This window comes from Dasypus novemcinctus, chromosome X (assembly GCF_030445035.2).
Source record: "Dasypus novemcinctus isolate mDasNov1 chromosome X, mDasNov1.1.hap2, whole genome shotgun sequence".
In the NCBI taxonomy this organism is placed as follows: Eukaryota; Metazoa; Chordata; class Mammalia; order Cingulata; family Dasypodidae; genus Dasypus; species Dasypus novemcinctus.
The window spans coordinates 62,932,475-62,956,398 of record NC_080704.1 but is presented as its reverse complement, the minus strand read 5'-3'; the positions used below and the strand labels follow the sequence as shown (position 1 = coordinate 62,956,398).

Sequence of the window (23,924 nt, the reverse complement as noted above, 5' to 3'; positions counted from 1 at the left end):
TGGAATTAGCATTGTTTTCAAATCCTCACCTCAATACTAACTTGCTTAATGTTACTGGGTGAGTTACTGATTTTGAGCCTCTGTTTCCTCATAAGCAAATGCAAATCTTGGAGGGCAGTTATGAAGATGAAATGAGATAATGTATGTAAGTATGCCTAGCACAAAGAAAGGTGCTCCAAAAACAGCCGTTCTTAGTAATAATGGAGGGGAGGAGGTGGGTGATAAGTCAAAAAGAATAGAAGGAATATAGATAGATGAAAGTATATACCAAATAAACTGATCTTTTGTTTTTATTTTTGTTTTTGTTAGAATACTCCATCTACTATGGGCTACACATCAACATGGATTTCTTCTCTATCCCAAATCCGTGGAGCTGTCCCAACTTCCTTGCCACAAGGACTCTCACTCCCTTCATTTTCTGGGCCATTATCATCATATGGAATGCCCCATGTTTGTCAGTATAATGCTGTGGGGGGGACAGGGTATCCAGTACATTGGATGGGAATTTCAGGAACAACACAACAGTCTGTAGTTATTCCTACCCAACCTGTAGGACCATTCCAGCCTGGGATGAATTTGCAGGCATTTACTGCTTCAACAGTGCAGAATCCAGCCTCAATCCCTCCTGGTCCCAAATGAATCAGAGTAGATGATGAAGAAAAGGGATATTTTTTCATAAGTATTTTCAGAATGCCTAAGATATTAAAGTTTCTTCTTGGGTTCTGTCATAAATTCCCTTATTTGTATTTACTTTCGACTGTATTTTTGTTGTTGTTCCAATGTGATATTCGATACAGCTTATCATTCCATAGAAATGTGCAGTTTATACGTAGAATACTGCACACAGGAATGATTTTTCACTTCAAATCATATCCTCTTTGATACTTGATTTTTTAAAAATATTGTTCAGAATGCTTTAATAAGCTTGGCTCGAGCATTATCATTTCCAGGATACTCTACATGCATTGCTGAGAAGCCCTCATTTTTTACTGCTGCCATCTGCAGCTAGATGACACTTTTCTTTAAAATGTATAATATTATTTAAATGTATTCTTCCAAATGTAGAAGAAGTGAGACTCTCCAACAGCTAGAGTCTTATGGGATTCTTCATGTGTTCATGAAGGCAAGGTAACTTGCTGCAGGAAATATTTTGGTATATACAATTAGAATAACTTTGTCAACCAATATACAGAACATTTTTTAATGTGATTTTCTTCCGGTCGTTACAGTAGTTGGGAGTGAAGCCTTGTTTGGGGTGAGGCAGAAGGAAAGGAAAAAACTAGAGAACTGTAGCAGTTCTTTCATCTGCAGAGATAGTAGCTGCTTTAGGATTTTTTAGTAATTCAAAGCATTTCCGAGGACAAAGCAGCTATCTACTTGTTTTTCACATGTATGCTACAGTGTTTTTGAGCATCTGAGAGACATTGGTTTGGCTTGCCTTCTTTTGCATGGAATATACTGCAGCTCATCAGAATCTCATTTTGGAGGAATTACTGTATTTCCAACAAAGGAGATTCACGTTTCAGCTCTAATGATCCATTCTTCTGAAGTGAAATTTACTTGACACAATAGGTTTTGAGATTTATATACAAAACACTGGCTTTACAGGGTTTAAAAGATGTGGGGTATACACTGTCCTACAGTGAGATAGTAGACCCTCGAAGGATACTACTTAAATTGTCCTTAGTTTTTTCTGGATTACCATTTTTTAGTTGTTATTTCTTGTTAGTATCTATAGCATCTTAGATGATTTTAGATATAGATGATTTGGCAGCCTCTTTAGAATCTAAGAGAGATCACTGTCAAGTTGCACTTTACTGGGTTTTATCCAGTTTTGGGAGGAGAGGAGGCAAAGTCAAAATGTACACTTTCAATTTTGACAAGGTTAAATACAGTTATTTTAAAAGGCTGGCCACAGGGTTACCGAATGCTCAGTCTGTTATACCCAAATAGAATTTTTAAGTGGCATTTATAGATACCAAGTATACATGTTTAATCTACTTACTTTCCACTCTGAAGATTTCAAGATTATTTCTAATACATATTTACCTAATTAGGAGTTCTTTGTCTACTGGTCAACATTCCAAATTGTCAGCCAACATTTCTGTTAACAGATTTTCCTCCTATTTCTCTAAATATTATCCCCCATGGGCTTGCAAGGTAATGAGGAAAACTTAATGGGTGTACTTTTTTTTTTTTTGGCATAGTCTACTTTATGGCATTAAGAACACTTTTTCAAGAAAACGTGTTTTATATTGCTTACCTGAGGATCACACCCACCATCATGACAATTCTGTTGCTATCATTTGGGGCATCTAGGGCAGCATTTTGAGAATGGCTATTGATAAGAGCCACAGTTTCTTTTTATAAAATATACTCTGTTTTAGATAAGTGTTTCCAAATCTTATGTACAAATTCTTCAAATTTCTTCTTCACTATTGGTTTGGAAGTTAAAGTGATTTTGCAGTGTTTTCCATGTGTATAAAATATGCTTCTAAAATCCATAATTCCTTAAAAAACTGCTTGTGTTTTATTATAAGAGTTGACTTTGTAATTTCATTAGACATACGGCCTATAATGTGGAAATACTACAGGCTTTAAGACTCCCTCTCTAGTTACAATCTTTTAACCAGCCTACCCCAGGATGAAAAAAGTTCCATGGAAAATATGCCCAATTACGTTTGTTAATGGCTGTTCTATATCGTATGTCTTGCATTTTGTCACCATCTCTGCTTTATATATAGTCATTGTTCTTGTTTGCCTGCAGACTTTTGCAGTGCCTTGTGATACGTAGAATCTTTTCAGGTTTTTGCTGGAAAGAAAAGTAGTCTTCTAAAATTTGAAGATGGTGAAGTGTACTGCTGTCTCCATGGTGACACAGTAGTTAACATATATGTTATGTATACTTCTGTATATGTAACATGTATAAGTTTAAAATACAGAAAAACATGAGTGTGTAGAAATGAGGAAACAGTGTTATTCACATAACTGGGGTTTTATTTAAATTATTTTTCCCCATAACTGAAATGGTTGATTCAGATTATAGTCACTTTGACTGTAAATATTGGCTAGTGTTCTATCTAAGGGTTTTGCATTATTTCATAATTTTACTTAACTGTATATTAGTGCTATTTTCATCCTTGCTGAGGTATGTGGAACTTTTTCTCCCCAGAAATAATTAACTCTTGAGGTAAAGCTCAGAAATTCCCTTCTTACTTAACAAAGAACCTGCTATGTAAAAAGGGCCTTATACCCATTTGCAAAAAAACACACAAACTTTTCATTTTCCTTCTTATAGAAGAGAAAAAGGATGTACTTAACCATCCTGCTTGTAAAGTTTATTTGGGGGATAGTCTGTATGTCTAACCACCATGTTTACTTTTCAAAGTGCAAGACTGATGAATAGTACTGTATCTCTATATGTGGCAATGTGAGCATTTCATCATAAAGTACCTGCTGCTATGTCTGTGAAGTTGGTTGTAACATCATAAGAGTATGAAACCAGTATTGGTGTAAATCTATGAAAATAACTCTATGTATATTTGTAGCAGTTTTGAATCTCTATTTAAGGTAATTTTCTGTAATATAACAACTATCCATCCTGCTGTTCATCCCTTCCTTGCCAATTTTATATAAAGCATGAATTCTAATGGTTTGACAGCAAAATTATCTGTGAAGTTTAAAAGGCACTCTTCTGCTGTGATTTTTTGATTGAGTGTGGAGTGTTATATACAGTGTGATGGGATGTATCATTTTAGAACCCCAGATTTAATTCCAGTTCACCTACTTTTGTTTATCTACCTCGTTTTCAGTGCTGTTTTGGGGGTGCATAAGTAAATACTTCCTGTGGAACTTGCTTTATTGCCTTGATCTCAGTATTTTTTCAGGTATAAACCTGGCCTGCCTCCTTGTCCTAGTGCTAACCATGAGGTTGAGATGAGAGGGATCCTCAATCCACCACCAATCTATGTTTAAAGTGGTGAGAACAATGTGCCTCTGTGAAATAAGCTTTGGGGCTAGGGAGCAGAGACATAAATCCACCTGTTGGCAATACAGGACTTAGTTGTAGGAGTTAGTTATAAAATAAATAAATTATAAGAAAGCACCTAAATTAGCCCAGTGCCTGTAACTTTGCATTTTTTATTAGAGATGCCTTTTTAAAAAATTTTTGGTCTGTGTGCCTAAAGGGCTATGGGTTGAAATTGCTTTAACTACCACAGTGAAATATTTGACAAACCTTACAGCAATGGCCTGTCATTAAACATATTAGTATATTGGTAGGCATATTGGCAGTGATATTTTGTTACCTTAAAATGTCTGTATGCTTCTAGTTGAACTATAGTTTTAAGAGTTTTATATAATTGCTTATTCAATCGCTAAAGTTTATGGAGGCATTGACTTTCTTCTTTGTTGTCTTTTCTGAGTGATTAAAATGATACATTCCCTTTTTTCCCTGAAAAGTAGGAAATGTTGTAAACCAGCTGTTCCTTGTTTCATATGTTTACTGTGTAACACTATAGCATATTCATTGTTAGTTAATACTATATTTTAGTCATTTTCTATAAGTACATTCCTGAGGTATACTTGCCATCATACTGGGTTTCAGTTATTTAGTCTTCTCTTTGGTTCAGAAAAATTCAGATATTTGAGATGGTGTGCAGGCCATTTTCTAGAATGGATTTTTCACTATTTTTAAATTTTAGTTTATTGGAGACTTGTTTTTCCCTCTTTGTTCAGAAGATGAGCCGGAAAAGGGAGAGGAGTGTAAAAAAGGCCGCTGATTTGACAAATGTAATTTCTAGAAGTGAAATATATTTAAAAATTCCCAATCCAGATTGTAAAATGGTGACACTCAGACTTGGTAAAATCCTTTGAAGTGTGGTTAATATGAAATTTTTATGGAACCAAATACTGTCTCACCCTGAAAATAGTCTTTGTACGTGATGGATGAACACAAACATTAGTCAGCTACTTTGACAGCCAGTGTAGGAAGGGGATAGTAAATAGGTTGCTCTAAAGTTATTTCCAACTTAGATAGCTGGAAGAGTGTAAAAACCAGCAGCTCCCATCCTGGAAAGTTTTCTTTTAATTTAAACAAATAAAAAATCCTCAAACAAAAATGCTAAAAGTCAAGCAAGAAGGGAAAAGGGAAACTAGGCTCTGAGAAAAAAACATGCCAGTGTAAAATAAACTAATTGCGTGCCAGTAATTTTTCTAGTATTTTTTTTTTAGTTGCATTTCTTTTCCATTATACCTTAAGGATTGAGACTGAGGTTTGTGGTATAGAATATACCCTCAGCAGAAATAGTGACTAATCGGAAAGTGCAGTTTGTTCGAGGTCTGTCATGCTCAATCACTTAAAGCTGTAATTTGTTTGATATAACTATTAAGCATGTAGACCTAGTGCAGCATGGAAACCACTCAGGAAGTTTATGCAATTAATAAACTGTCATGCATAATTTACTATTGAGTATGCAGAATTTCAGCCACTTCTGTACACTTAACATTTCATTGTATATGTGGCCTCTCCTTTCTTAATTGGGGAATGTAGCATTATATAGAATGTTGTTGAACTTATTTTTAATCCTTTTTGACATTAACTTTTTTTTTTTGGTAAACCAAGTGGTCTGCCTTTCAGCAGTTGTCTGGTTTTGGTTCTTTGAAACTGTGATTTTTATTTCATTTGTACTCAAACCATGGTAAGTATTTTGTTTTGTTTCCTGGAAATTTTGTTTTGAAACAGAAAATAAAAACTGTGTTAAATGAGTATCTTATTAAAATGCTATCGTAGTCACCACACTCACCTGCTTAAACTGGTTCTTCATTTACCAAATGTAATCTAGTAGATTTAGAAAATTTAGTCCTTGTACATTATGCTGGCCAAAAAACAAAACCAAAGCCATACCTTTTGATTTACAGCTCCAACAATTCTGAGTTGGACCTCTTTTCCACACTTGCAAATGAATCATAACTGTAACAGTATAGGTAGGTGATAACTGTGATATCTCTAATTATCACAACAACCCTTTAAGATAGTTCTGTTACTATCTGCTTTACAGAGAAAATTAGAGGATTAGAGAGATTAAAGAATTTGATAAAGGTCACATAGCTAGTATAAATGGTGAAGCATGGATCCAAACCCAGGTCTGTCTGACTTCAAAGCTCATGGAAAAAACTCTAGACCATATTGATTCTTAGATGTACTATGTGCATAATAATCCAAATACATTTAGAATAGATTTAATCTAATTATCGAAGTTAGGATGTACACTTTTTACATGCCTTCCATGAAGTTGTATCCAGTGCTTGTTCCATAATTTCAGAAATATAAGTTTATATATGGTATAATCAAGGATCCAAAATGGGCCTTTTGCATAAACGTAATTCCTTTCATTTAACAATGTTTATGGTCCACCTTTAGAAAAAAGTGCACTTGGAAATCTCCCTCCCACACCTCTTATTCATAATACAATGACCTGGAAAACTGTCAAAAAGGGTCAGATCAGTTGTTCACTTGATAACTGATGTAAAAGCATTGTGCATATGTTTATGCAAAGGGCCTTGAAGGAAGTAATAGGCCCATCAGAAACATTCAAGATAAGATGGGGATTTTTAAGGGCTTTAAAAAAATCTTTATCTTGATTTATTGACCCAGTAACTCTGAGGCATTCTATATTAGGCACTCTCTAAAAGAGGGTAGCATATTATGTAATAGAACAAGCCTAGATGTTTGAATCAGAGACCCCTCTTTTTTTAAAAATATTTCATCAATTTTCATGTACCACCACTAACGCAAAATGTTAATAAGGAGAATTGTGTGAGGGTATAGGAGAGTTCTATGCTGCTTTTTGCAGGATTTTCCTGCCAACCTACAGGTGCTCAAAAATAAAAATATGCCTCTTCTCGCTCATTATCCTCCTAGGTGGTCTTTCTTATTCCAGTGTCTGAGCTTGCTTTTAATCCAGTTTCCTTTTTTTAACCTTTCAAAATTGTTAAAGCTTTACCAGAAGGCATGAGTGTAGGGAACATTGTTGTCCAACACTTCTCTATAAATCCAAACCTCAGATTCCTTTTGTGGACTAAGAAGGCTACTTGCTGTTTTTAAGTTCATTTCTGAGTTGCAAAGATTATTTCTCCTTCCCTATTTTTAGGATTTCCTTTATTTCCCCATTCATTCTTGGCTGCCACAACCAAACAGACAGACAGCGCGAGGACTTCTTTTTCTTGCATCTATAGTGGAAACCTTAGCAGCAGACATTAACTCAGAGACCTTTCTTGAAACTCCATTTTCTCATTTGAAATATGAGGTGGTTGTGAGAAATGAGATATGTAAAGGCAACTACCCCTCTCCCTAATTTGCTAATAGTGCTTATTGTTCAGTGTCTTTTTGGTGGCTTTCATACTAAACTTGCAGTTGGGGAATCTGAGACTGGTTTATAAATGGGCCCTGACTCTTTGTTTTTGGAAGTGGGGTTGACTCTTATATAGTTAATACAGATACCTTTTGGAGACTAGCAGACCAGAGTTTGTACTCTATATTAATGACCTTGGGACAAATGCTTAATTCTTCAGCTTCAATTTCCTCATCTGTAAAATCGGGTACATGCCTCAGTGGGGTTGTTTGTAGATTTAATGTAAAAACATATAAAGCTTACTGCTGTCCTAATACATACTAGGTTTGCTCAAATAATAGTAATGACTACTGAAGGGACCTTATAGATCACTATTTTAAGAGAGGAGGAAACACAGAGAGGTGGTAAAACTGAACCCAACCTGTGGGTCAACATGAGGCCTGTTGGTGTAGGAGTTTAGGACTGGCTCAAAAGATGCTAGCTAATGTAATAAAGCGAGGTTCAGAGGTAAAAGTATCTTAGTTTGGGGGGTAAGACCAATATACCACATATCTAAAATGTGTCATTAATGAACACGACTAGGTTAAAGAATGAGATCACAGAATTATGTCTGTGACTTAACAGTTTAAAAAGGAGCTGAAGTAGTTGGGAAAAGGTAGGTGGGTCTTAGGACAGAAAGGAGCTTGACAGGAGTAAAGAGAGGGGTACAGCATAGATGATAGTCCAAATAGGAGAAGAACCTTGGAGGATGGGTAAAAATTCTGTAGGAATAGACTGTGATCATAAAATTTTAGAAATGGAAAGGATTAATCTATATTCATTTCACAAATGAGGATATAAACTCAGGAACCTAACCATTGTTAATAAGCTTTCTCCATTCCAGCTTAGTGGTCCTCAATCCTGACTGCATATTAGAATCACCTGGGGTACTATTTTTTAAAAATAGTGTTTGATCCTCATCCCCAGAATTGGTATTTTTGTTTTTTTCTTTTTACATAAAAATATGGTATTTTTAAAAAAGCTCCCCAGGTGATGCCAGTATTTACTAGGGTTGAGAACCACTGTCACTGTTTCCTTTACTAATCAAATGACCTTCCTGCTATCAAACAGTTGCTGGCTCAAGTAACAAAAGCAATATGATGGCCTCATTAGACTTTCTGATGAATTGCTTCCTACCATATGAGCTTATACCTTCTCAAACAGGCCCCAAGGATTTGGGCAATAAAGAAAGCTAAGTGCACCCCTTGTAGAAACTGAATAGTTACTGTTTAGGTGGAAGATATCAGAAGATTGAGTCTGATATGAACTCTCCATGCAACCTCTTTATTCTTTCCTCCACCCTTTATGATAAGAATTAACATTTATTAGGTACTTACTGTGCCGGTTATTATGGGTTATTACGCTAAGTGCTCTATAACATCATTTAATCTTCACTAGCTTCTGAGGTAAGTATTACAGTATCTCCCTTCTAAGCTCCTTGACTGTCTTGAATACTGCTTTCTCCCTAGTGAATACCTTTGTTCCTGGCATGTGGTAGGTATAAATAAATCTGTGGAATAAATTAGTGAATCCCTGTTTCACAGATAATAGTAGGGGTTAAAGAGGTTAAGTAACTTACTAAAATTATATAGATAATAAGTTGAACTGGTATTGGAACCAGGATCTTGGCTCCAAAGCATACACTTTTCACCACTGTTCTCATGTCTACTTCCCCTTCTACTTCAGGGCTTTTGCCTCTGTTATTCCTATTCTCTCTATGGCTTTCTCCTCTCTGCCCATGTCCAGCCTAAAGTTTCTCTTGTACTGTACATATGTTAGGACTCTCGTGTATAAAGCAATAAAAACCCAATTTGAACAAACTTAAGTGAAGAGGGTAATTTATTATAACGCTGGAGGGGGTATCTCACAAAACCCAAGGGTAATGGATATGGCCTCAGGAACAAATGAACCAGGGGCTTGAATGCAGCCAGGATTTTATCTCTCCTCTTCCTGCTCAATCCTAAATTCTCTGGGAAGGTATAGAAAGAATGATTCCTGCTGCAATTATGAGAGTTAATGTAGAGAAGATGATAAAAAGGGGATGTAAAAGGGGGAAACAATTTAGTATATGTTCACCTATAATCCTTCTCTTGGCTGTCCCATAAACATATACAACATCTTCCCTATATGTACAATTCCAAAAACGCCTGCACCTAACAATCCATAACAACTGCATATCACATGTAACTATTGTATCCAGAAGCAATTTCATAGCACTAACATGCCCCTTCCTCTAGTACAGTGACAATCTAAATGTGCCTCCTCTCGATCCTGTAACCTGTGATGAACTTAACTATACCCAATAGATCTAATATGCAATAGTAGAGAAATAATTAAATAACTACAATAATAATTCCCTTTATGAAAGGGGTGGATAGAGCACACCATTATTGGCTACTAGGGCCAAGTATATACTGCTTCAACCTGGATAGGAATAAAATAAATAAATTATAGGCATAGAAAAAAATTCCATAATCTGTTTGACACAACTCCTTGCTTAACCAGTCTATACTTGGGCCTTGGGCATGATCTAGAAGAGCAGTGCTTCTCAAACTTGAGAGTGCATCACAATCACCTGGAAGACTAGTTAAAACAGATTGCTGGTCCCACCCCGAGGATTTCTGATTCAGTAGGTCTGGGTTGAGACATGAAAATTTACATTTCTAGCAGTTGCCAAGTGATGCTAATATGCTGGTCCAGGGATCACACTTTGAGAACCACTGGTCTGGTCTCTATTCACCAGATTTGGGTTTCTAGTCACAATTTTTTTTTTTTTCAAGATTTCTCCCCACCTCCTTGTTTTTCATTTGCTTTGTCTGTTCCTCTTCCTGGTTTCTTAAGGAGGCACTGGGAGCCAAATCTGGGACCTCTGATGTAGACCTCTAATTACTTGAGCCACCTCTGCTCCCAGCTTTGTTGGGTCTCTCATTGTGTTTTTCCTCCCCGTGTCTTGTTGTATCATCTTGTTGCATCTGCTGCTCCCTGCTTTGTTGTGTCTCTTATGTCATCTTGCCATGCCTGCCCATACAACAGCTCACTGTCTTCTTTAGGAGGCAGTGGGGGGAAGCGGACTTGGCCCAGTGGTTAGGGCGTCCGTCCACCACATAGGAGGTCCACGGTTCAAACCCTGGGCCTCCTCGACCCGTGTGGAGCTGGCCCATACGCAGTGCTGATGTGCGCAAGGAGCGCCGTGCCACGCAGGGCCCCGCGTAGGGGAGCCCCACGCGCAAGGAGTGCACCCTGTAAGGAGAGCTGCCCAGCGCGAAAGTGCAGCCTGCCTAAGAATGGCGCCGCCCACACGGAGAGCTGACACAACAAGATGACGCAACAAAAAGAAACACAGATTCCTGTGCTGCTGACAACAGAAGAAGACAAAGACGATGCAGCAAAACAGACACAGAGAACAGACAACCAGGGCCGGGGTGGAAAGGGAGAGAAATACATAAATGAATCTTAAAAAAAAAAAAGGAGGCAGTGGGATCCAAACCAGCAACCTCCCATGTGATAGGCAGGAGCCCAGTTGCCTGAGCCACATCCACTTCCCCACAATTTCTTTTTTCTTTTTTTAGATTTATTTATTCAATTCTCTCCCCTTTCCCCCCTCCCCCACCCCGTACCCCAGTTGTCTGTTCTCTGTGTCGTCGTCTTTGTCCGCTTCTGTTGTCAGCGGCACGGGAATCTATGTTTCTTTTTCTTGCATCATCTTGTTGTGTCAGCTCTCCATGTGTGCGGCATCATTCCTGGGCAGGCTGCACTTTCTTTTATACTGGGGGGCTCTCCTTATGGGGTGCACTCCTTGCACATGGGGCTCCTCTATATGGAGGACACCCCTGCGTGGCATGGTACTCCTTGCGGGCATCAGCACTGTGCATGGGCCAGCTCCACACGGGTCAAGGAGGCCCAGGGTTTGAACCGCAGACCTCCCATGTGGTAGACAGACACCCTAACCACTGGGCCAAGTCTGCCACCCCCACATAATTTCTTTAAAACCTTATCTGACTGCCTGTTGGTTTCAGTTGAGGGAAAAGGAGAATGCTAATAAGTGCCAAGAATCTTGTCAAGTTATGCTTGTTGAATCTTCAGATCTGGATCATCTTGTTGCAGCTTCTTTCTTAACACCCTACCTAAGGACTGGGCTCATTCTGCTAGGGGTCAGAGCAAGGTTTGGAGCTTATATAGGAAACAATAGACTGAATTGAAAGCTGTAAATCCTTTCTTTTCTAATCTGCCCTGGAAATGTTCCACTTCCTTTTCTCCCTTGCATCCTAGTAGAATGCATTTAGAGAGAGAAATATCACATTTGGGGGAGTTAGAGAACAAGAAGTGCTCTGAGGTTGTATATAGATAACCTCATCCCAATTGCCTGGATGCCAGTTTCCTAACCAGTGAAATCTTTGATGTGAGGTTGAGAGTTCTATAAGCCATCAAGATTCATGAATATATGACCATCAGCAATTGCAGATCTCTTGATACAGGGAGAAGGGCTCCTCTGTTTTGAATCCCAAGAACAATAAGCATCTGTTTCACTGCCAAATATCATAGAAGGCCAACTTCACATCAACCCTCTGTCATTTCCACATTTTAGGGCCTGTAACCCCATTTCTGGTACCAGCTCTTGTATTAATTAGCATTCTTTTGGTTGGAAGTAGTTTCTACCCAACTCTGTCTTTAATAGTAATGATTTGGGGTGGTTGTGCTTTCTCCCAGAGTGTGTAGCATTCTGGTGCTGTCTTGCCACAATCCTTGGGGTTCCTTGGCTTGTATCTCTGCCTCTGTCACATAGTTATCTGTCTATTTGGTCTCCTCCTGTGGCTTTCTCTCACAGTTTCATCAATTCTTAGAAAAGAGGGGCTGGTCAGATAATCTAAGAAGTGCCCATTATACTAGAAAACCCCTATTTCTTCCATCTTTCATTCCTTCAAGCCACTGCCCTCTCCTTTTCACTGTTTTCAGAAATAATTCATATGTACTGCTTTACTATCTACTTATTCTTTGACAGTCTGGCTTGTTTTATCTCCACTATTCTTTAATTATTTTCCTATGATAAATTCCTTTATAGAACTTGATGTTTTTTCAACTTTTGCATCCTAACAGATTGTTCTCATATTCCATTTATCTTGACCACTCTTGGGTTCTGGGTTCTAACTAGTTTCAGAGTTTTAATTCTGTCTGCCATTATTCTCCACCTTCCAGTAAATTCCAAGGCAGAAGTGGCTACTAAATTCACTGTCCCAGAACTGAACAGATCTGGTTTTCCACTGTACTCCTGCTGAAAAGTGGGTACCAAAAGCAGTCAGAAGATGGTGCTACATCCGAATCATCTGAGGACTCTGAGAAATAGATTTTTCAAAAAGATCATGATTCTATATATAATTAGAGCCCTTGCAGCTATTTTGGAAAAAAAAAATCTCCCAAATAACCTGAATCCCAATGGAGTGTGGAAACAAAACTCTAACTGTAGGACATTGTAGCTCAGTGAAAGGTACAACTTGTAGTTCAAATTGTGTTGGTGCTTATCTCCCTGATAAGAGATCCTGAGGGCAAGGGATATTCAATTTCACTTTGGCTCTGCATTTGCCTTGGGCAAATACGTAAATTTTTTCCATTCTTATATTGGGGCCAACAACTCTTCAGAGTTACAGTAGGTGAAAGTAAGTGGTCTGCTATAGAAATGTTAGTGGTTGTTATTATGGTACACATTTGTTTTTTCTTCTATATTAAAAGCCAGGCATATTATTTTTCCCCTGAGGGGAAATTTTCTCTTTGGGGAATTTTAGTTTACTTTACCTAAACTCAATCAAGCCACGCTACTTCATTTCCCATGATACATCACTCCTTTCCCCCAAACTCCTTTTCGTGGGAAAGTTGCCTGAAACAACTCCGGGGATGCAAGGAATACAGAGCGACTAAACGCCCCGCCCCTAGTTACCATGTGAGTACAAGGGCTCGTTCCTGGACTGCGTCCTGGGGCCGTTGAGGAGAAGCCTACAACTCCCGTCATGCCCCTACGCCCGGCTCTCCCTTCTCCAGCTAGAAAGCGTGTACCGTAGAGAAGACGATGCAACATGGCTCCGGGAAGAGGAGGCTTTCCCCCTCTTTAAAGCGGTGAAGAAGAGAAGCTGGGAAGAGGAAGAGAAGTGACTAGAGCCCATCATCGCTACTTCCCTCCCAGCCCCTCCAGAGTCCGGTTTGCATCACCCCTCCTTTCCACCCCAATTTGTGGTCTCCGCCTCTCTCCCCTGGGGAATCCTTTCCCCGCTCCTCGCCCCCCGCGGTGTGCGCACGCGCCTGTCCCCAGCTTCGCGCTCCGATCGCCGCCGAGTCCGCTCGCGCAGCCGCCGTTTTTCCTGCCCACCGACGAAGCATGGGCGTCCAGGGCTTCCAAGAGTTCCTGGAGAAGCGCTGTCCCGGGGCGGTGGTGCCCGTGGACCTCCTCAAACTCGCGCGAACGGTCTCACGGAGGCAGCAGCAGCAGCACCGCCAGCTGCCGCTGACAGCAGCCTTAGCGCCTGGGACTCCACGCGCCGCCGCCGCCAGGGGCTCCGCGCCTCTGCAACCGCCGCTCCCGCCTGCCTTGGGTGCCTACTACCGGGGCGCGGGGCCAGCTCGGCACCATCATTCTGCTCACCATCTCCACCACCACGGCCAGGCGCAGTCCGGGCTGTACCTGCCGCCGCCACCCTCTCCGCTGCCAGGGGCCCGGGTGCTGGTGGACGCGGGCTCGGCGCTGCCGCGACTTTATGGCGGCTACCAGACAGATTGGGTGTGTGGCGGTCAATGGAACGCCATGCTGGGCTACTTGTCAGCGCTGTGCCAGGCTTGTGCCTTTCCTGGCGGCGACGGCCTGGAGTTGGTGGTCATGTTTCCCGGGGGCCTGGGCAAGGACCGGCTGGCCGAGTGGGGCCGTCGGTCTCAAGCCGAGCGGCAGACGGCGCAACTGATCGTGGGACACGTGGGCAACAAGGGCACCCCTCCACCGCGGGCCTGGTTCCTGCCCCCGGCCTGCTTGAGCCACTGCGTGAGGCTAGCACTCATCCGCTTCCGGGTCAAGGTGAGGGAGGGGCCGAATCTTAATAAGTTCCACACCTATTCCCTCCCAACTAAATACCTAATTACCCACCCACTTACCTGTCTCCTATCTGCCCCCTTGCCCACTTGCCTTACTACTGCCCGACCATTTATCCATTTACTCACCTCTTTATACAACTCGCTACTGTTTCACTTACCTACATAACCAAAACTCATCCCAATAGCTCCCTTCATCTTTAACTAATTGCACTCTTCCTAGGTTTTAGCAGAATTTAGTCAGAATTTCTTTCGTAGCCTCACCTTTCCCCTGTCATCTTCTGCCTCAAGCTAGAATGCCTTTTTCTAGATTTTTCCAGTTGGCATCTTTGTTCTATATGTCTCTTTTCCAGCCTTGCAGGAAATCCATTAAACAGATGTTAATTGAGCACCTTCTACAGCTTTTTTTCCATCCTGACCCAGTGCTTCTTTATTATCCATCTGTGCATTCAACCTTTTTTTTTCCCAACATGCTTCTACCCCTCCCTTAGCCTAAGCAAACAAAAAGCCCACTGATTCAACCACTGTTTATTAGGCCACAGAGAGTAAGGGGTTTGAAAGACATGTGAGACAGGGTTCCTGCTCTTGGAAAATCAAATATGTCCACCTGAAACATTTATTTAATAGTATAAATGTGTATATGACTATGCTTTATGGTACAGACAGTAAGTACAATACCTGTTGGAGGAGGCATCTATAGGCTAAAATGGTTGAGGGAAGCTTACTTGAAGAAGTTGGACTTCAAGGATGGGCAGAATTTGAATGGGTCACTGGTTTGAAAGAAGGGTGCTTTAAGTGAGAGGAAGAAAATGAGCAGAAGCAAAAAAATCAAACATGGGAGACCTCATGGACAGTTAAATCCAATCATGTCATGTAGTTGTATCACTGCATAAGGGGTCTAGGGAACAGCTTGGCAGTATCCCCAGTTCCTGGCACCCTACATTTGCTCTGTTGCTTTCCCATATGCTGGTTTCAAGGGAATAGTAATGCTTGAGGAGTGAACAGGAAGAAGAAAAATTTAGCACAGGGTTAAATAGGATGAAACCTCAAACCAGTTCCCCAATTGAGGATCTTATGGATGTGTACCACAGTTAGAAGACAGGACATCAAATTGTGAGAATCACAAACTAAAGAAATGGTTTAGATTGGCATAATGAGGAAAGAAATCTCAGTTAAGAGACCAAAAGACCTGCATAGAGAAGTTTCTAGTGGTCATAGAGCTTGTGACTAGAGTCCAGTCATTGCTAGATTCCTGTGCTCAGCATCAAACCAGTGCCTAGGATGAATAGATTGTAGCTGTTTTTAATAATAAGTTCAATCATGAAATAACCCAAGCATATAAAGTAGAAAAAATAATAGACACTCATTTGCCTCAATACCCTCCTGACTGAATATTTGTTGTTTTATTTTTTAAGTAGATTCTTTATTCACAACTCTTCGTTCCACTTTGTTTTCACTGCTGCCATCCAAGCTTAAGGACTTTTTACCTCATTGTTATTGTTGTTGGCAATAGTAGTTAACATTGATGGAATACTCACTATGTGCAAGGTGCTATTTTATGTACATTTTTTGGTAAGTATTATTTCATCCTCACAATAACCTATGAGGCAGGATTCTTATTACTGTTTTCCAAATGAAGAAACTGAGGTGCAGGAGGTTTAGAAATTTACCCAAAGTCATCCAGCAATAAGTAGCAGAGCTGGGATTCTGGGATTTGTGCCCAAGCAGTCTGGTTCCAAAGCTCATGCTTTTAACAACAGTGCTCTAAGATGGATCTTTATAAAGTGCCATTGTGATTAGATCATTCCCGTACTTGACTAGAATCTTCCCTGGCTCCCACATAAAGACAGGTTCAGGTCATTCATTTAACTCATTTTCATTCATATATTGAATGCTTGCTATAGGCTAAGTACTAAGCTGTTTATTAAGGATTCAGAAGTATAAAAGGGGATCCCTGCCCTCAATGAACTCAGGGTTTATTTAGTAAAAGAGAATGAAAATAAAATTTGCAGATACTGTATGCTAATTACCATAATAGCAGTACGAAATGATGAAAAGTGGAACCACTGTTTGGGGCATAGTTAATTCTAGATGAAGGAGTGAAAATTGGGGGGAGACTTCACAAGTTGGTGCTGAACTTTTTAAAGAGGGCTAGGAAGGATAGTTCTAATAGTGGGCAAGGGTATGGAGATCTAAAATGGCCAGTTGTGAGCTCTGAATAGATTTTTTTCTAAGTTAGGCCAGTAAAAAGAATTTATTGGGAAATGGGGGAAAAGAGCAGAGCTTACTGAGAAATGGGAGAGAAAGGCAGAAATATGCACTGAGATTTGATGCGGGCTCCCCTAGGCAGAAAGAGCCTGACTAGATTTTAATTGGGGATTTGCAGGAGACTGGAGAAGTTGCCCAAGTTGGATACTGAGCTTGGGCTTGTCGTTTCCAACAAACTTTTTGTTCATGTACCCCATTGCCCCCAAATTTTTGAGCAGACAACCTTAATATAGATATATGAGCCTACTAAAATTCTTTTCATACTTCCTCACACTAAGTCTCATTTTAAAATCCCAGCAGTTCATCAAAAAATAAAGTGGATTGGATAGATGGATATGTGATAAAGCAAGTGTAATAAAAATTGTAGAATCTCAGTGGAGGGTATTCAGGTGTTCACTTATTTCGACTTTGCCATATGCTTCAAATTTTTCATAATAAAATGTTGGGAATAAAATTCCAGCATTCCTCCCTAGTCCTTATAATCAATGTTTGGGAAATATATAAATCTTATTCTGCATCCTAGATTATAAACAAATTCTTTGATCTTTTCAGGTTCTCCATAATGTCTCCATAATGTATATTTTGGGTGCAAGATACATTTTTTTTTCTGAATGAATAGGTCAGTGATCCTATTCATTCAGAGAGTGGATTGTAGGAGCAACTTTTAAAAAATGAAGTGTGGATTCTTACTGTAGTGCGTTTAAGACTAGCTCCAAAATTGCAGATGTAAAGTATTTTAGATGTCAGTGAGTGAAGCTCTGGTTCTGGTCAATGATTTTTTTCATTGTTGTTGGAGTGATGGAGAACTTCCCGGATTGTAGCACTGGATGATCTGCATATATACTGTTTCTTTTGACTGAAAGGTAGTGCTTCAGAACAAAATGTACTGCTCTCTTTTTCCCCTCCTTGATTTGTTCTTCCAGCTAAGCCACAGAATGGGTGATTTTTGAGCAAATGGTAATCACCAATAACAGGAAAATTAAGTAAAACCACAAATTTCTAGCTTGATCTTTTAAAAGTAGAACAACCTAAAACAGAGACTCATTCAGGAGATGATGTGGGATGATTAAGGGGATGAATAATTCATTTTAATGGTTAATGTGTATTAGAAAAAAAGGTAATTAGCACGGCACATCCATCATTTCACGGCCATAATATTTTAGAATGGGACCAATTAAAGAACAATGAGTTGATTTAAAGAAAAGTTAATTTGTAGTACTTGGGTATGGCAGAAATCATGTTGGTAATAACAAATGACCAAAAGTCTGGGAAACCTGACTGACAGCTGATATCATTTTGTGCCCTGGTTCTCTAGGGTACAATGCAGCAGTGGCTACAATGCCTTCTGATTGTTTCCTTACCTGTAGTCATAGACACATTCTGAATTGTCAGTGACTACTTCTAGATGCTTAGTGGTAGGGAAAACAATTGTAATAGTAATTACTACTATGTAGTTGTATATGAGATGCTTTCAAAACATTTAATCCTTTCAAGCCTGCAAGATGCATGGAATTGTCCCCATTTAACAGTGGAAGTGACTGATGTACAAAGAGGTGAAATGATTTTCCTCATTCTGGGTACTAAAAAAGTCATAGATAAAAGTCCTTGTTCTAGGTCTGTAATTGCTTAAAGTTTCCATAATTCTACTTCACTTTTTTTTTGGTACATTCTTGTATAAGAGTCTACATTCTTATTGCTAGATAATATGCGTGGATACATGAAGCAAAACAATAAAAAGTAGATTTACTGAGTGCTTAGTTTGTGCTAGCATTGCTAAATATGTAATACTGCCAGAACATGGGAAATGTGTAAGCTAAGTGCCAGTTGAGAGAGTCATACAGTAATGTTACAGGAATTCAAAAGAAGCAAGCCCTTTTCTGCATTTTCAGTCTCTCTGCTCTCTAGTTTCTTTCACTTACAGAATATACAAACACTTAAAAAAACAGAACAAAAAACCTTCTCCTTTCCTTTGTAATCCCTTTAAACCATTACCCTTATCCCTTTTCTTTCCTTTCCATGATTATTCTTGAAAAAAGATTGTATTAATTCCCATTCCCATTGCCAATTTGCATTTGTTGTCACCACTCTGAAGCTGCCTCATCCATTTCCATTCTTCCTGTTTTAGTCCTCTTTGAGGACACCATGGAGCCATCGTTTCCTTGAATTTCCTTCCTTGGATTCTATGATCCTACTTGCTTCTGATCCTCCTTATAAATATCTGGCTGTTTCTCCTCCTTAAGTTATTCCTCCTTCTCTGCTGACTCCTTTAAATGTGTCCAAGTCATATTCATCTTATACATTCCTGAGCAATCTCATCCCTTACTATGACTTTAAGTATTAACTCTATTCTAATGATTCCTATAGGTCTATCTCTACACTCAACCTCTCTCATGTGCTTTTATTTTATTTATTTTTAATTTATTTTTTTCTTTATTTTTTTAAATGTTACATTAAAAAAATATGAGGTCCCTATATAGCCCCGACCCCCCACACCCCACTCATCCCACATTAACAACCTCTTTCATCATCATGGCACATTAATTGCATTTGGTGAATACATTTTGGAGCACTGCTGCACTACATGGATAGTGGTTTACATTGTAGTTTACACTCTCCCCCAGTCTACCCAGTGGGCCATGGTAGGACCTACGATGTCCAGCAACTGTCCCTGCAGTACCACCCAGGACAATTCCAAGTCCTGAAAATGCCCCCACATCATATCTCTTCTTCCCTTTCCCTACCCTCAGCAGCTACCATGGTCACTTTCTCCACATTAATGCTACATTTTCTTCCATTACTAATCACAATAGTTCCAGAATAGAATATCAGTAAGTCCACTCTAATCCATACTCTATTTCTCCATCCTGTGGACCCTGGGATGGCTATGTCCATTCCACCTCTATATTGAGAGGGGGCTTAGATTCCACATGGATGATGGATGCAATTCTCCTTCTTGCAGTTGTAGGCACTCTTGGCTCCCTGTGCTTTTAGACAGATCTTTTCAGATCTCTATTCCTCAATGACCCTTAGACAAGAAAATATCCAAGGTGGGCTCATTATCTTTACCTAAAACTTATATTTCTGGTATTCTCTTTTTCTAAGACTGGTGCCTTTTATCCATTTCAAACCAGAAACTGGAGTCTTTGTTTCCTTACTTCCCTGTCATTTCCCATGTCTAGCTGGTCACCAAATCCTATCAATTATGTCTTGAAAATGTCTCCTGAATCCAGTTACCTCTGTCTCTTCCCTCCCCCACTGTCTTAATTCAGACCTTCATCATTTCTGATCTGAACCATGAAAACAGCCTCAATCTGTTCCTTTATCATAACATTCTCTGGATTATAGTCCATATGCTACATTGCTAACAGAGATACCATCCTGAAAACCAAAACTGACTCTGTTATATGTTCAGAGATACTATTTTTTACCTATTAGACCAAGTCCAAACTTCTCAGTATGACACACAAATACCTTTCACAGCCTGATCCCAAACTCTGCCCAGCCCTGCCTGGTGCTCACCTCTGCTGACACCTATTCCAAATATTCTGAACATTTTTTTAGTTTCCTAGACATACTATGTCCTTTCACATAGTGTTTTCCTTATGTTACCCTCACCATTGCTTAGCAAATTCCTACTTATACCTGCTCAAAAGCTAATACTATGAACTCTTTCCAACCAGCTTCCTCCACCTGAGGTAAATTACTCCTTCCTTTGTGCTACTGGAATGCTCTGTTTTTTACCTCTCTCATAGTATTTTAATATCATTTTATAATTCTCTTTTAATTGAGTTCCAGGAGGACAGGGATTTAGCCCAGGACCTGGTACATTATATACAATACTGGTTGTTGAAAGAGAGAAAGGGGAGGACTGACTGGTTGACTGACTGACTATAGAGAATTTTAAAGGTCTTATAGGGAGGATTTTGAACCAATGTTTTATAATGTTATACGTTAATTCCATGTAAATCAACTCAAATTGCAAATTGCATTGCTATGCAGAAGTAAGTTTTGTAGTGGCTTAGCAATGCATTTATAGAATACATCACCCTTTGGTGGTAGTAATGGGCTGAGTATTTTACATAATATTCATTATCTCATTTAATCCTCACAACTACCTTTTGGGATAGATGTTAATCTCCACTTTATTTTACAGCTTAAATAAAACAAGCCCAGCATAGCCACAAGCCCAAGGTTGCACTGCCAGAACGTGATTGGTACAAGATTTGAAAGTAAATATATTGGACACCAAAATCCTGTATCTTTAACATATTACAAAGCAGTGTAGTTACCTTTTTAAAATAGTTGTTATATTAGTTTCCTAGGGCTGCTGTAACAAACTATCATGACTTTGGTGGCTTAAACAACAAAAATTTACTCTTTCACAGTTCTGGAGGCTAGCAGTCCAAAATCAAGTGTTGGCAACGTCATGCCCCCTCCGAAGGCTCTGTGAAGAATACTTTCTTGCTGCTTCCAGTTTCTGATGGTTCTAGAGGTTCTTTGGCTTGTGGCTACATCATTCCATTCTCTGCCTCTGTCTTCACTTGGCCACCTGCCTTTTCCCCTCTGTCTTCACATGGCCTTTTTATAAGGATGCCAGTTTTTTTATTTAGGGCCACCCTAATCCAGGATGACTTCATCTTAATATCTGCAATAATAAGTAATAAGATTACTTTCTGAGGCTCCAGGTAGACTAGGATTTTTGGAGGACACTTTTCAACCCAGTACAGTTGCATTTGAATAACTTTTTCCGGAACACTTAAGCTTAGTTTAGCATAAAGGCTAAGAGCCACTGGAGTCCGACTGCTTGGGTTTGAATCCCTGTTCTACCTACTAGTTATGTATCCTTGGGTAAATTACTTAACCCCTTTATGCTTCTGTTTCTTTATCTTATAAACTTGTTTGTGAACATTAAATAATTTAGCAAAGTACTTAAAACTTTATATGGCTTTATATGACACATAGTAAATGCCATATAAATGCCAGCTTCTACTAGTTTGACCAAAATATCTTCTATGCCAAGTAGGTTAGACATCGATAATTTCACTCATGTTTTAAGCTTGGTTTGGCATGGCATACAGGATCCTTCATGATCTGCGTATCATTTTCTAGCCTTTACCCCATTTTTCTTAACAAGACAATAAATGCTTTTCAGTTCAGTTAACATTCTTTGAGTATCTACTATGTCATTACCTGTGCTAAGTACTATGAACAATGGAATTCATTCATTTGACAAATATTTAATGAGTGCCTACTGTGTGCTAGGCACAGTTCAAGATTGTGAGGATATAGCAGTGAACAAAACAGATTTCTGATTTCGTAAAGCTTATATTTTAATGAGAAGGACAGACAATAAATAAGATAGACAAAATGTATATTAGGTGGAATAGTAAATGCTGTAGAGAAAAATGAAGTAGGGAAGTAAGACAAGGAGTGTTAAGATTAGGGGTACGAAATGTGATTTTCTTCTCCCACAGGACCTCATAGTCTAGTAGGGGAGACAAATAGGAAAATACTTACAGTATCAGTCCTGAGAATCACTTCTTTGACCCTTGAATGAGCTTGGAAGCAGATCTTTTCCGAGTCAGACCTTGAGATAACTGCAGCCCCGGCTGACAATTTGATTGCAGCCTTGTGAGACATCCTAAGCCAGATGATACAATTTATCCATGCCCACAAAAACTATGAGATAATTTTTTTTAAGAGTGTACTGGGGCTTGACCCCAGGATATTGTACATGGAAAGCAGGCACTCAACCACTGAGCTAGACTAGCTCCCTAAATGTTGTTTTAAGTCACTAGGTTTTAGGGGTAATTTGTTACACAGAAATAGATTATTAATACACCACTGGTTGTTGTGCTTGTACTTTTTAAAATAGCATTGATGAACATGAAATATTTCTTGTATCCCATGTCTATGAAAAATGAGAAAAGAGATTATCTGTGCAAGAAAGTCATGTATTTAAAGGAAAACTGGAGACAGCCTATTCCTTTGTGATATATTTAAATAAAATGTATCTGCTGAAAGAGTACTATTTAAGACACCATTTTAAAATAAATTGTAAGATATTTGAACAGTATATGAAAATGATGAGTGCTGAAACAAAATTTAAAAAGAGCTTGGAATTTCAAGCCTGTTTTTGAATACAGATGGAGCAAATGACACTGCCGTGGAATGCAATTATGTATTAAACGAAAAAATTGCCAGAGCTTGAAAACCTTTTATGGATAGTAGTTTATAAAAGAGTATCTGTCAAGTAGATGAGAAAGTATGTCATAAACAAATATTTGCAAAGGTAAGAAAACCTGTTGCTCAGGATGTTAAAGATTGATAACCAAACAATATTAGTTCATTTTCATAAAATTCCTTTTCTGCACTTCAATAGACAACTCCACAGTTTTGGTAATGTCATTCGGGTCTCAGAAGGGGCAAATTGGGTTAAGAAGTCAAATTATGTGTAAAGTTTTAGATTGCAGCTGGTTATAACAGATATAAATGCCACCTACATAGTTATATGCCTACCCAGGGGTTCTCAAGTGGTCCCTTATCAGGACCACTGGCACCACCTGGAAACTTGATTCTTAGGCCCTACCCCAGACCTACTGAATCAGAATCAGAAACTTGGGGGTGGGGGGTGGTGCTCATCAGTCTGTTTTAATAAGCCCTCAAGAAATAAGTCCTCCAGTTTTTGTGTGTGTGTTTTTTTAGAGATACCGGGGGTCTGGTATCGAACCCGGCACCTTTTATATGGGAAGCTGGTGCTAAACCACCGAGCCACATTGGTTTCCCTGAGCCGGTTTTATCGTTTGTTTTCCTTGTTTGTTTCCGTTTCTTCAGGAGGCACTGGGAACTGAACCTGGGACCTCCCATGTGGGAGTTGGGTTCTTAACTGCTTAAGCCACATCTGCTCCCCAGTTGTTTCTTACAGACACTAAAGTTGGAGAATTCAGAAACCTAGATATAATTCATGTGTAAAGAATTTTGATAGAACCTCTTTTAGATTTGGATCCTGTGACAGTTAAATCAAGAAATGCTTGAATTTAGAGTGTTGTGAAAAGTCTTTTTTAATATAGATGGGTCAAAATTAGTAAATATGATAGTACTTCTGCAGTGGGTGGTATTATTGTTGGACATTGGAAATTTCCACTTGAAGCAGAAACACAGGGACTTAAATCTGTTCATTGTGTCACTTCTCAGGATTTA

General features: G+C 39.2%; 2 protein-coding genes across 10 annotated transcripts in view; both read left to right on the top strand.

The window, feature by feature from the left end:
* Positions 1 to 5,799, top strand: part of WNK3 (WNK lysine deficient protein kinase 3) — a 230,693-nt gene extending 224,894 nt beyond the window's left edge. For all 9 annotated transcript variants that reach the window (XM_058291562.1, XM_058291565.1, XM_058291564.2 and 6 more), the window contains one exon: positions 310 to 5,799. In XM_058291562.1, the coding sequence (XP_058147545.1) occupies positions 310 to 639 (330 nt within the window). In that variant the 3' untranslated portion in view covers positions 640 to 5,799. The remainder of the gene's footprint in view (positions 1 to 309) is intronic.
* Positions 5,800 to 13,346: 7,547 nt separating this feature from the next.
* FAM120C (family with sequence similarity 120 member C) overlaps positions 13,347 to 23,924 on the top strand; it is a 196,608-nt gene continuing 186,030 nt past the window's right edge. Inside the window, exon 1 of the mRNA XM_058291559.1 lies at positions 13,347 to 14,442. Coding sequence (XP_058147542.1) covers positions 13,756 to 14,442 — 687 coding nt within the window. The 5' untranslated portion in view covers positions 13,347 to 13,755. The remainder of the gene's footprint in view (positions 14,443 to 23,924) is intronic.